A 14,716-nucleotide genomic window follows, 5' to 3' on the forward strand; every position below is an offset into this window, starting at 1 on the left:
CCAAATTTATAATAAAATATAATTGATCCTGTAATTTTAAAATTCCTGTAAATGTTTTATTTTTAAGGTTTTTTTAAAATCTAAAATATATATTACTGAGATCCTCTTAATAAATGTTAAAAAAACAAAATTTTAAAATTTATACATAAATCATCTGTACTGACAATCGATGTTTTAAAATCTAGATATGATCAATAAGTCCAACAAAAGATTAGTGATCAATCCAATTTGAATTAAAATTAAAACTCGTTTTAATTAACAAATTAGATTGACCTAAGATGGAATTAGATGAATTATACCATCTAACGATTCAATCATTCAATCATTGGGTCAATTTGATCAAATAATATTTACATTCGTAATTATTAAAATATTATAATATAATATGATACAGGTAGAAAACAATACAAATTATAAAGTATATTAAATTAATATAATATAATAAATATATCATACAATATAATATATATTATTAATACAAATTGATACACTTTTTTAAAAAATATAATATAATAAATATGTATATAAAAATTATAAATTTTTAAAGATCTTTATAATATTTTCTAAAATGATAATGTGTCAATTAAATTTATTTATTATTTTATTTTTTAAAAGTTATATATCATACTATACAATATAAAAAATTAAATTTTTAATATATAATATGATACAGGTAAAAAACGATATGTATTATAAAATATATCGAATTAATACAATATAATTAATATATCATACAATACAATATATATTATTGATACAAATTAAAATACTTTTTTTTTTAAATATGATGTAATAAATATGTATATAAAAATTATAAATTTTTAAAGATATTTATGATATTTTTCAAAATAATGATGTGTCGATTAAATTTATTTATTATTTTAATTTTTAAAAATTATATCATACTATATAATATAAAAAATTAAATTTTTGATATATAATATGATGCATAATTTAACTACAATGTTTACGTCCACATCATTTATTTAAAATTAAAGTTAAAAGAGATTAAACGCCAAGACAAGTGATATTATTATTGAAAATTTTAACAACCAAGTCATAGATTAAACCTCTAACCAAATCGAAGCTCGATCTAATCCTATGGGTAGATAATTTCTTTTATAATAGTAATAATAATGCAAACTTTAAATAATATTTATATAGTCACAGTTGCATTATTTTAAAAAAATATAAATAAAACAATTTATGTTGTATAAAAATAATTTCATCTAGTACATAATACATTGGAAAAAATTAAAAAAGAAAAAGATCTTGATGCTCTTCCAAAATTCATGCAGTTATGATTTATGACTTTCTCATACAACACAAATTATATATTATAATGCTTCAATGAATTTGATACTGCTACATTTTAATTTTATACAACAAAAAAATTGAAATCAATAAGATGGCATTGACAACAACAAAGAGATCAATGGTGATCGGTTCCGGAAAATGTTTTCATTGACGATTAGATAGCCGAGAGGCTTGCCCATTTCCCAAGTTCATAAGGATCACAAAAGTAATATAACTTGATTCTATTTCCCAGTGATAGTCCAGCCGCCACTGGTGGAGCTCGAAAACCTGAATCTTCCTGTTCTGAAGGGTCATCTGAAAATGCGGTAACATCTCCAAGAAGTTTGAATGATATTCTGCGGGTTTGGATCGGTTGTGGGAAGTCGAAGTACATTGGTGTTCCAGGTTTAGTCTCTGGTAGGCGATGCTCAGCTATTGTTACCGTTTTGTTTGGTTCCTGAAGGACAGTGACTTGTAAGTACAGAACGGCTGGAGTGATGTGTCTGTCTTCTAAGAAAGTTACTGATGTGCCCCAGATATCGACATGTGAAGAAGGCGAATGGGTTACTCGTGGCTTTATCACAGTGAAAGCGTCTAACCGGAATCCACCAAGCGGAGGTGAAGCAGGAGGAATATACTGTTCCAACAAAAGATCATTGCCCATCAAGCGCTCAGCCTCAATTGGAAGCTGAAAGAAAAAATGAGGATCATCAATGGCAATGCAATAGCAGAAATCTGGAATCATGAATAACTAAGAACGAAAGTATCATTTATACCTTGAATCTACCCAGCTGTGGAGGTCTGTCCAACCAGTTTCCAAAATTCATCTGGTCTGTGCTCTGTGACGATGTCCTTCCGATCTCTGCTTTCACTGGACTTCCGACTACCAAAATTCTTTTGGCATGAAGACATGGTTCACTTTTAGCTGATCCTCCAGAGGAAGCTCGTCGATTTGTTTGTGCAAAGGGGTTTTCATCATCATCAAGCGACAAAAGATTAAAGTCTTTCTCAAAATTCACAGAGGCCGAGCCAGGCCTCTGAAGGCGGAGTGTTATCCAAATAATGCGACACCTAACAGGATTCCTGAAAGTAAACTTCACATGCCTAGGCAATTTATCGTCTCTAACTGAATTTTCTGGTTCATATAAATCCGGAGAAGAAGCAATCAGGGATTGAACATCCCACTTTCCCATTGATGACTTTTCTTCCCTGTGTATCTTATTGCTGGCCCAAATTTGTACCTGTTACAGAAAAAAAAGAACTCGGCACAACTACTAAAACTAGAAGTCATCACTGAAAAGAAACAAGAAATAATGGTTTACAATAACAGAACCTCAAGAATAATGCATACTTTGTTAAACTATAGTATTGTAACTGTAATACAACTGGTAATCAAAAATTGTTCCTTGGAATTGGAAATTCTTTAAGTTCATGGCTGGACTAGTGGGGGGTTAAAACCTTCAAGCTTTGATATATCTTGTCATTCCTTCCCTTGTTCTAACCATGAATAAAACTATATATACAAACATTTCTTCCTAACTTGTCCATACAAACTGAAATGACCGCATGTGATTAGATAATACGATTGTTTACTTTTTCTTTCACTTTAAAATCACTAAATCACATGTTACTATGTCAATTTGTATAAAAAAACTACGAGCTTCGTGTCTTAGATATTAACCCAGATCTCACCAAAAATGTTTTATGACTACAGTTCATATTTTAACCTTACAGTGAACTTGTGATCATTTACAAATAGAAAATCTATCACCAACGTTCTCCGTCCGATGTCTCTCGGAGGATTTTCCTGATATCTCCTCACTTCATCAGTAACTCATCCTCCGAATTTAGAGCAATAATGAAGAGACCACTAAACTTTTACCAAATTTAATCAAACAGAAAGAAAATGAAGAGATAGATGCACTTACACTGGGAGTGTCAGCGACAGAATAGCCACATGGACTCACAAGCAAGATGACCCCACTAACATCTGAAAGAGTACCAAGAACAATAGCAAATTCAACAGATGCAGTATTAGGAGGAGCTTTCCAATATGAGTGGCGTGATCCAGAATTAAATGGACTGAGAAGTGACAAAAATGGTGCTGAATCTGTTGCTGTTTCAACCTAAAATGTCACCAAGAAATGTCACAAAAATAAACCGTCTCAAGAGTTCAAAAATTTGAACTGAATTGCCCATAAATTATGTGGCACATAATCTAGCAGCAAACAGAAAATACAAAATCACACAAAGGCTTACACTACAAAAAGGGTTTTCAAGGCATACTATACCAACCAACACTACAGATTACAAAAACATATAGTACACACTCAGCTTTACAAGAAATGTCTTGACTCGATTAAACAATTACACCACACAAGTTTTCAAGAATACAGTGAATAAAATTGTAACAGATATTCTGTAAACCACAAGTTATAAAAAATGCTTCCAAAAACTTTAATCAGGACAAGAGTCTATAATTTTTCACCTGAGAAAGGAAAATGTGGCATTTCCATTGTCATATGGATGCATTACAAATTCTAAAACACATGTTATTATACCACAAGGTTCATTGACAACAAAAAACCAGTCTACTGCAGGAATTAACTGAGCCAAGTCTCATGCATCACCTCCTAAACATCAAGAAAACATAACATTGATGATTCTCTCTAACACATGATATTTTTTATCTTTTGAAACCCAGGAATCCCCTAAATTTTCTTGTGTTCCAACATTCAAACTGAAGGTTATTGTTGAATCCTACAACCTTGACCAGACAACCATGCTAGTCAAGAAACTTCGGAAATATTTTAAGCCAAAAAGAATTAAATTCAGGTTCACAGCATTCAAACTTGAAATTATAAAATTCAATGCAGTCCTTGATATCCAATTTCAGCCACACCACCTTCAGGAACTTTTGCCTAGTCCCAAAGATGATGGAATACATGAGAAAATGTGTCTCATCAAAGTGACACCATACAACTAGTGCAGAAGCAGTGCATTGATTCTCGAGAGAGTCGATACACTAGAAATAGAAAGCATTCTTAACAACCATAAATACATATATTACCACCATAGTACATTAACAATGGCAGCACTTGCCATGGGTCATACCGAGAAATCCAACCAAATTATTTAAGAGCTTGTATAAAAGAAAGAACAATATGAAAAAACCAATCAATTACCGCAAATAAAAAAATATGATAATATAAATGAAGATCATACCAAGTGTAAAAAGCTTGCAAATGGAAATTCAGCAAGTGATTCCTGTCCACCTAGTAATTGAGGTAAGACTTTAACAGCTTGAACATTATCAGACGGAAGAGTCCTTTCAGCAAGGCAATCCTTCAATGAGAATCCTATAACCTCATTCAAAGCTTTACATGCAGCATTGTCTGCACGGGCACATCTTCGCAAACTAATCAAGACCCGCACATAGTCCAACACCAATGCATCAAGCACAATCTCATGGCAACATTGTTTACAGACAACACTATCTAGTGCTACTGAACGATTTGTAGATGCATCAAATTGGCCTCCGTGGCTTGATCCACCCTGACTGGATGCACCATTGGTAACCTCCCTTGAGTTATTATTCATGAAGAGAAGAGCTCCTCTTCCAGCGCAACAAACTTTACAAACCTTTTTTTCACATTGAGAGCACAGCAAAAAAGAATCTCCAGCAGATGACACTGTAGAAGATGCAAAAACAGGTGCACTTGTTTCAGCACGAACCTCACACTCAAACCCAACACAACTCTCTCCAATTTTAGTAATATTCCAGAAGTCTATCAGATTATCGTCAATATCCCCAAGACCAATAGAACCAACAAGTTTATCTTCAAGAGCAGTTTGACCAAGCAATGCAAGGGATTTCGATACTCTGCACAATCTTCCCATGTAAGATTCATCAAGCAAAACATTTGGATTTATGGTGGCAGGATCGATTCCAGTTGACAATAAAGCTCTATCCCTTTCAGCCGCTGAAAGATTCAGCCGCAGACGTTCAATTTCAAGTTTCATAGCTTCCATGAAGTCTAGTTTTCTTTCCTGCAAATTTGCACAGAAGGGTGAAGGTAACAGTATTTTAGCTCCGAGTCAATGGTATTTAAGCTCCAAAACAATTTATATGAACAATGAATTTAATATGATCTCATGGCTTAAGACAACAACCAAAGAGAAGTATGATACCATATGTGACCCAGCAAGGGATTTCAAACAATTTATGTACTGATGGGTGCCACTATCTTGATGTCTTTCACCCTGTTTTGAAGAGGAATTATGATCAGTCTCCGCACCATGATGCTCGACAACAGCTTGATCCAGGAAATCAAGCAAGTCATTTCCCTCATGCAAAACATTTCTTGTAACCAGCTCAAAAACAGGATCACAAAACGTGTCCCCTCCAGTCAAAAGGTCAGCCCAGGGATTGGCAAGAGCATTTTGTTGGACTGATGTCGACAATTTTTCATTGGATGGGGATGCGTCAACAAATGGATTCATATCTGGACTTGGCAACAATGAATTGGGTTGTTTTTGAATTCTTTTGGCAAGCTCAATTAATCTTGCACCAGGACCTTCCTGAGAAAATACTCCCCTCCAAGGAAGAGAAACTCCAAGGATCTCTATCTGTTACAAATTTTTAAATTGAGTTATCTAACAGAAACATCAATAGCAAACCCAATTCCCAGATGAGGGGCACATCAACTAAAATATTTCAAAAGAAAAATCTCTACCTCACCAAAAGTCATGGAGCTTCTTCCAGAATCAGCAGGATAAAAAGTAAGTGTCACTACACGAGTAAGAAAGTCCAATTCTCCCTCAAGCTCTTCAAAATCATACAACAATGGAAGGATTGATGCCTCTTGATCATGGAGTCGTGCACCAGCTCCAGTAATAGCCATATCATCAGAATTAACTGCTCCTGGCAAGGGTATAATAAGGTTTGTCCCACTTCCACACTGAGGTATAGAAGCACCCTGTCAACAAAAACCGAGGTAGGATTAAAAACTGTGAGAAGTTTTATGCCACACATAATGTAAAGTTGCCCCCAAATGTCAGAAAAACTTAGCAAAAAGAAAAAAAACTAATGAAAAAGTCATGACACCGAAAAATAAATCCTTTACTATCTTAAATAACAGATGTTGGACGGTGAAAAGATCAGAGCTTAAAAGAGCATTCAATAAACAAATGAAAGAGAAAGAGAAAAGCCTGTCCTGCTATTTGGTTCATTGGAAATATACAGGATATGCAACCAAAGGACCCTACAATACAAAGAACTCTGAGTATGATTTGTATTTACAGCCAACTTTAGAACAAAACCCAAAACAGGTCCAGCCCATATTCATCTATTAATAGCATGTATTCAGAACCAACCTAGTAATAAGTCACATTGTGGCCTAACCAAAAATCCATAAAGACTAAAACATATTATATTGATAACTAATATTAACTGAAATCAAATTCTCCACCTTTTATTTTAAAAACTATTCGCAGTTGCTATAATCTTTACAAAACTGGTTCTTGCCATTTTTCCAAGGTTAGAAAAGATAGCACACATTTAAGGCTCAAGAAATCCTTCTGTGTAAAGAGAATCTTCTAACTAACATGAAATCAAACAATGTGAAGAAATTTTGAAAATCTTGGGGAGCAAGATGCAAAATAGTGCCGGTGCAAACCTCCAAAATCAGTTTAAGACTGTCCAAGTTGCGGCCTGTTCTCACATCAACAGTTGACGGATATGTTGAATCATCTGCACCATGAGATATGGTGAGAAGAAGCTGACAGACATGGCAAGGCTCACCAAGATAGATGAAAAGTTCAACCACATCTGCAGCTTGTGGGCAAACCTGTGGCAAAAAAGAATCCATGCATTCCAATAAGGATAGCAATAAGCTGAAGGAGAAAGACAATTAAAGACTTGATCAGAAAGACCATTTCCCAACTGCAATGTGATAGCCATAATTGAAAATAATTATATGTACCCAGATCATATCCTTCTTCTTGAAACTCAGAAGACTGGTTCCACCATCAGAACTTGGATATATGTTGGCAACTGGCTTAAGGAAAAAACCAGATGGTCGAGAAGGTACCTGCAACCAACAGCATGGCTTGTAATGGTCCACCAAATTGCCCAAAGAAAAAATAAGTACTGCAAATTATACAGTTTATGTGCCTAAAAAATGTTCACAAATATCAACATTAACAATTGGTGTCATAAACAAAATAAGTATAATCTCATAAATCAATTTCGCCTCATAGCTCAAAGGGACCACCAAGCTTGTTTAGGAACATTCTGTAACTTTAACCAAGCTAAGATCCACTTATGAGGAAGCATCTCCCTCTCACAAACTTTACCTCAGGAGGATGACTCAAAGTTCAAGGTGGAGATTCCAATCACATAGAAACTCAACAGATGAATCCAAAATAGTTGCAGATTGTTAAGTTATCTAAAGATCCTATAATGGGTAACCTCTAAAAATTTGACAGTAGCATTACATGATGAAAGGATATCTTAAAATGAGGTTTGTTTTAAATATTTTGTTGAAATGCAGAACATATAAAAGCCTAGTTTAGCAACAGTTCAATCACGTAATATTATCTGTGTCTTCTGTGGAAATCACCAACAATTCCAGTAAGACTCTTTAGATAGCTAATACTAAAGAATTCTGAGTGTATCATACGTTTAGAGGTTGAACTGAAACAGATGGAAGATGCTTGAAAAGCCTCATTCCAAGAAACATCTCCAACTGCTTCTGACGAGAGCTATCTACAATTGCATTTTTATATCTTCTCTGTATCGTGATTTTCACATTCTGTGCTGCAGAAAACTGTTTGAACTTGCCTCCTTCATCATTGAATATGTTAAGAATTTGGCTATGCATAGCTTTAGATCCAGTGTACAGTGTTGCATGGATATCACCAGCAAGCAGAAAAAGATCTGCTAGCTGGGATACTGGTGATAAAATTGTTGACATCTTGAACTCCTCAAATGTCATGTCAAATCTCTTCCAAGGTTTATCTGGACATGGATGAATCCATGTGGTTGTCCTAGTGTTGTGATCAATATAATATGTTTTGCCTGTCACTGAATCAGTTCTTTTCTCCCAGCCTCGTGGCAATGGAGCGGTATATCCACCATGGTTATTAGCTGATTGATAATCAAATGCCAAATTGCTATCAAGAGAGATCCCTAGCCGCCTACATTGCTCCACAAAAACCTGAAGAGCACCAAAAAAGCTGGCAGCGTTTGTTCGGTCAAGTGAGTCTGCACAGTTAAATCGAATTACTCCATTTTGAAGGGATCTTAAGCAAAAGGCACCTTCAAAGTCATCAGTGCAGATGACTTCGCCTCTGCAATCACTAAGTCGTTGCCGTGAAGGCAAATAATCCCCTTCAGAAAAACCTATGGCCATAGTGGGTGATCTTAGATATTTCCATAATCCTTCAATTGTAAGTTGTTCACCTTTCAATTTTACACTGGCATGCCAGTCATAGTTTATCAAAAGAATTCGTGTATCAGGAAGCTTTCCAGTTGATCTGACATAGTTCAACGATTCCTCAAAATGATGAACCAAAATGGATTCTGACTTTCCCTCTCCATATCTAAGCAAATTAATACAAACAATTGGAACAAAAGATTTTTTCTTCTGATTTTCCCCAATTGCTGCGTCAAATTTTCTTGCATCATATCTATTACTTAACCTCTGATAATACTGGGCACTTCCTTTATAGGGATCTTGATCTGAAACATAAATCTCAGCTTCAGCAGCTGTGATCTTCAATTCTGCACCCCACCATATTGGAATTGTTCCCCGCCGCCAAATATATGTGTTAAAAGGAACACTCTGACCAGCCTTTTTAGGAATCCATACAAGTTGCTCACACTCAACTTCATTTCCTGTGACAAGCAAATTCTCAAACATTTCAGAGAAAATCATTCAAAAAAAAAGATTGAGATCAGAAGCACACAATTGAATGAGCAATGATAAAAAACATAGAAACCAAAGTTTTAAAAAAACAAGAATAAGGTGATAAATTGATATTATTATTTGTACTGTCAGGTGGTACAACATAGAAGTCCTAAGATAGAAATTATATCAAAAGCAATTAAACAGACATGCAGAAAACACAGTTGAAGAAATAAACTGCTAGATAAGTGTAGGATGCTTCAAAAGAGTGACAAACATACCAAGAAGCATAATTATCAACCAGTGACTGTCACAGACACTATTAGGTCCTCATCAGTGTCAGTTGAAACATATATATATATATATATATATATATAGAGTCATTGTGCAGTTAACTTTTTATACATGCTATTTTACCAATTTCCCAGTAATTTTGTAATAGCCATTGTAATGCAGAGTAAATTCAGTTGAAACTAGAAAGAAAGGGTGATTGAAGGTAGACCAAAAATTGTAAATAAAACTGAGCACCCCATTCTTTAAACGTAGCAGACAGCCACCCCACAAACACCCAAAATAAATTTTTTTTTAAAAAAAGGCATTAGTCATGGCCACAGATGTAAATAGATTATCTTACCTGTACTAAAACATGAATTTATCCCTCTAGCCAAGTACCTAGTACCAGGGTGCAGCCTACTACGTCGAGCTATGAGAGCAACAACCCCTTCTAGCTGACCTGAGCTTCCAAAACTCCGACATTCTGCAAACCCCTATACATTAATATCAAGTGAAAGCAAGTATTAACATATTATTTTTAAATTATAGGCTTATTAAAGGTAGATTACAGTCAAATTAGAATGTGAAAGCATGGCTATATACAATTAAAACAATTTTCTTTTTAGACACAAAGAAACCTAATTAATTTGCGATTTATAACTTCTTTTCAAAAACAAAGATACAATTAAAAAATGAGTTTTTTTCAATTACTTTTAATATCTAAAAATGAGTATCATATATTATTCAAAAAATATTTTAAAAAATAAAAAACTATAGAAAACAGAGACAACTCAGAGCTTTTCAATCAAATTCATAGTCTTAAAGTTCTTGTTTCCTGAACTTTCAAAAACAAAGAATTTATTGAAATTCTAAACCAAACGTGCCTTGGAGATTTTTGCCATTGATGGAAGAAATGGATTAAGGGGTGTCTGAAAAGGTCTATGGTTTCCACATTGTGTTTATGGTGGTATAACTTTGCTCTTTCAACCATTTCTTTATGTAATAGAAGTTTATTTGTTTGTTGCACCATAAACAGAAAGGAGAAAAATATCAAATAAGAATGAACTATAGATGAGAGTGGTATTCACACAGATATATTAAGTTTTAGAGCACATACATGTAATGAGCAAAAGAAAACAGAAACAAGCCAGAAAAGGCTACAACTGGGATTGCTCTGCAGCTTTCTGAATTTCTAAGATTAATACTACGATACATCAACAATTGACTCAGCATGGGCTATAATCTGCTAGCTCTTTTAAAAAGTGTAAAGGGAGATAGCTACAAAAATTAAATACATTTCTAAGGTGATACCAAATTTTTGTATTTGTAGATGTATATCCTAATCAAGTCTAACAATTAAAAACAAAATGATATAACTACAATTTTCTAATGACATTACTTCTAGTCAATTAAATTCTCAGACTGCTTCATGGGTGAAATGGCTTATATCAAGGTAAACATAGGTATAGTATTAATGACCCACTCTTATTCTAATATTATTCTTCCTCCTTAATAAAATTATTTGTTTCTCAATTAAAATAAACTGACCACAGTTATTGCATTATCAATTTCATTATCTTATTATCTTTAAACAATCTTTCATTTTATAAATATAACCAGAAAATATAAAGGGATATTATACACAAAATAAAAAACTCTAACATGTGGTGGCAGCAAGTCTATAACAAGCATTAAAGAGAACTTTTAGAAGGGGGGTGGGAAAATGATAAAATTTCTTTGAGCAACAAATTGAAGATACCAAGAATGAAGCAAAACCTGCAGAAGAATGACACAGTGCTGTGGTAACCCAATGTTTTTAAAAGGCATTGAGAGCCAACCATTCCAAACAAATTCCTCATCAGGATTTTGAAAAGGCATACGGCTAGGGAAGGGTCTAGTCATATCTCTGGTCTCGCAAAAGTAGTGCTTCCCATCAATTTCCAAATCAGTCAACTCCTGAATATTCTTTACTTCTCCTTTACCTTGGGGTTGAGGATTTTGAAGTGGTATTTTGATCCATTGGCTTTCTGACACTGTATATACACATCCTCCACCAGGCAGATCAGGAATGCTGGCAGTTAACCTCGTAGCAACAAGAAGCATCCCAAAGCTTCCCAGGGCAGCATACCCCAATATCACCTTGCCATAAGTTGTACTCTTGCACGACCATCGTGATCCATTTGTAACATAATCTAAAGCTTCATTTTCTGATCTAAAAATATCATAACCTCGTTTCCCATGGTAGCGAAGTGCACCAGTTGTTGGATCAACATATATCACCTGAGTGCCCCTCCTAGAATACAAGCTTACAATAATATACACTTCCCCAGTATCCAGGGTAGCAACAATAACAGATGAGTCTTTTGAACCACCGACTGTAACATAAACCACAGAGAAAATGCATTAACACTCTGACCTTGCATATAATACATAAAAGCAATTTTTTTAAAGCAAGATAGCAGCAAGATCCCTGCTAACATCTATATTACCTACGCTCTAATACAAATTCAAAACTCAACAAACATTATCAAAAGAGCAAATCATAACCTTTTTCTTGATATGCAAGAAATCCCTCACATCACATAATGCAATGTATATAGCCATCATATATAACCACTTAACCATCATAATTAAAGCATTACAAGTGTGAATTGATCACATACCATCTACTATGGATTCTGAATTCCACAATCACCACCCAAACATGAAATTTACACTTTTTCCAGATAACCAAGAACTCCCTCATGTCCCATAAAACTCATAGCTTTTTTCCATGTACTTAACCATCACAAATTGAAGCAAAACACACATGTAGCCACTTAACCAACAACTCACATAACAATTACCCCTTGAAACTTGACCCTAACCCACCACTTCAAACAACAGACCAACAACAATATTCATTAAACTTTGATTCATGACACAAACTCATCAAATACAGATCAAAATCCCTCCCAAATCAACATCAAATTACTCACGCCCCAATTCAACCCTGTAAACAAGATTCAACCTTGTTTATTTTTTTCAAAATTTTATATATAAACACCTAAATCTAGCATACATTGACCCCAAAAAAAAAACCTAAATTTCGTAATATTTTTGCCGTGTACTTAGCCATTGTGCATTGAATCAAACCACAAATCGAACCACTTAATCAACACCTCACATAACTAAAACGCAACAATTGCACTTGAAACTTAACCTCAACCCATCACTTCAAACAACATAGTAACACCGATATTCATCAAACTTTTCAATCCAAGACACGGAAAACAACAAATCCCAGATTCAAATACCTCTCAAACTGACATACAACCCATTTCTGCCCCATCTCACAAAATTCAATCTTTTTTCACAATTGCATATATAAACACCTAAATCTAGCTAATTTTGCAAACATACATAAATCACCAAAACGACGAGTTTAACCATATGAACTCACCAGGTGATTCCATTAGCTCGAGCAAAGCAAACTGGATACAAATTCAAAGGCCACGTGTCTCACAATCCAATCACCTGATAAAACACATAGATTCTGAGATCCGAAACGAAACTCGAAAAAAATAAATTGTGATTCCGAAAACAAGGAAAACACTTTCACAATGCATCGAAAAAAAAGTTTCCACCTCGCGAATTGCGATCTGGCAACGACAGAGACGATAAATTGGAGCAAAAGGGCCCGAGAAATTGGGGATATTTTGGCCGTTAACTAACCCGACCGAAGAGTCGTGTACAGGAGAAATCAAAATGCGGGAGATTCGAGACGAGAGAAACAAAGAGAAAGAGGCAGTACGCTGAGATCTGGTGCGATCGAGTCTATGTATTTGGAATATTTAACCAATACATATAAGCCACGTGTTGAGAAAAAATAAAATGACTTGAGCTTGGTTTCTTTGGGCCTACTGGCGGATTAGGCCCAATGTGGAACGTTCAATTTACAATCAAGCCCATCCTCCTTTTGGTACGGATTACTATGGAGGGTAAATTAATTTCAATTTTTTATTGAAAAAAATAATTAAATCTGGATTATATAAATAAATAAATTGAAATTTGATTTTTAATTTTTTAATAGATAAGTCATTTTGATATAATTAAATTAGTTGTACTCTTCAAAGCCAAAAAGTGTTACTTTATTTGCTTCGTTTTTTAAGTATACAAATAAATTTATTGTATAATTAAGTATTAATTTATTTTTAATTTAAAATATTTAATTATTTAATATATATATATATTAAATATGTATTTATTTATATACTCAAAATAAATATACATAATTTTATTAATAAAAAAATGTGTTTCAACCATTTATACAATTAATCAATTTTATGCTAGTTATTGTTATTAATGTTTTTATACACAGCTCGGATATTGACCTGATTAAATAGCCAGTGGATGGGTCAATCGATATCATCAACAAGATATGATTGAGTTTTAAAATATGTGTCACTTAAGTGATATTAACGTTACAATAAAATTATGTGTATTTATTTTAAAAATATAAATATGTATATACTTATATATGTCATCGTATAATTAAATAAGTTTGAATTAAAAATAATTTAATATTCAATCATATAATAATACATATAAATTAAATTGACTACAGTTATAAATTTGCCAATGACTAAGATGTTTTTCAGTCATAAATTAGATTGAATTTGACATGGATTCCTTATTTATCCAATTCAAGTTTTAAATTTCTGCGTGCAAACACATTAACTACAGTTAGCCATCCACCAATTAATTTTTCTTTTATTATTCGTAGGGTTAGATTCGAATCGAGCTGAGCTCAGCTCGTAGCCAGCTCGAGCTCGGCTCGTAGCCAGCTCGAGCTCGGCTCGTAGCCAGCTTAAGTTCGGCTCGGTTTATTTATGACCGGCTCAAGTTCAGCTTGAGCTCGACTCAGCTCGTTTACGGCTCGATTCAACTCGTTTTTCATATCAAAACAACATCGTTTTGTATATATATATGGATCAAAATGACATCGTTTTGTATAAAAAATTTTAAAAAAAAATCTACCAAACCAACTCGAGCTTGATCGAACAGAGCAGAGTCTAACTCGTTTCAGGCTCGAACCGAGCCGAGCTTAAGCTCGAGCTGGCCAGGCTCGAGTTCAGCCCTAATTATTCGCTTCCGTTAATTGAAAAACCAAACGTGTAAAGATACACATGTTGTTCTGTGTAGATTTTTTATAGGTTTTTGGGCCAAATGACTTATTCCCAACCAAAGTTTGCTCC

The 14,716-nt window shown here is 34.0% G+C and overlaps 1 protein-coding gene across 1 annotated transcript; it reads right to left on the minus strand.

The window, feature by feature from the left end:
• Positions 1-1,276: 1,276 nt before the first annotated feature.
• LOC123220689 (probable phosphoinositide phosphatase SAC9) lies at positions 1,277-13,265 on the minus strand. Its single transcript, XM_044643244.1, has 13 exons — positions 13,106-13,265; positions 12,922-12,995; positions 11,256-11,854; positions 9,841-9,973; positions 7,980-9,196; positions 7,281-7,388; positions 6,975-7,145; positions 6,033-6,275; positions 5,488-5,925; positions 4,522-5,346; positions 3,225-3,422; positions 2,073-2,537; positions 1,277-1,984 (listed from the first exon to the last, which is right to left on the minus strand). Exons 2-13 carry the CDS (start codon positions 12,932-12,934, stop codon positions 1,472-1,474), a joined length of 4,923 nt encoding a protein of 1,640 aa, XP_044499179.1. The 5' UTR covers positions 12,935-12,995; positions 13,106-13,265; the 3' UTR covers positions 1,277-1,471.
• Positions 13,266-14,716: the final 1,451 nt, after the last annotated feature.

Source organism: Mangifera indica, chromosome 7, assembly GCF_011075055.1.
Source record: "Mangifera indica cultivar Alphonso chromosome 7, CATAS_Mindica_2.1, whole genome shotgun sequence".
NCBI classification, from domain to species: Eukaryota; Viridiplantae; Streptophyta; class Magnoliopsida; order Sapindales; family Anacardiaceae; genus Mangifera; species Mangifera indica.

Bases quoted from the DNA above. Each gene is read 5' to 3' on its own strand.
- LOC123220689 (XM_044643244.1), bottom strand. The intron at 7,146-7,280 runs GTACATATAATT...TTTTTGCCACAG, and splicing joins AGAAGAAGGATATGATCTGG to GTTTGCCCACAAGCTGCAGA. The intron at 5,926-6,032 runs GTAGAGATTTTT...AATTTGTAACAG, and splicing joins GCTCCATGACTTTTGGTGAG to ATAGAGATCCTTGGAGTTTC.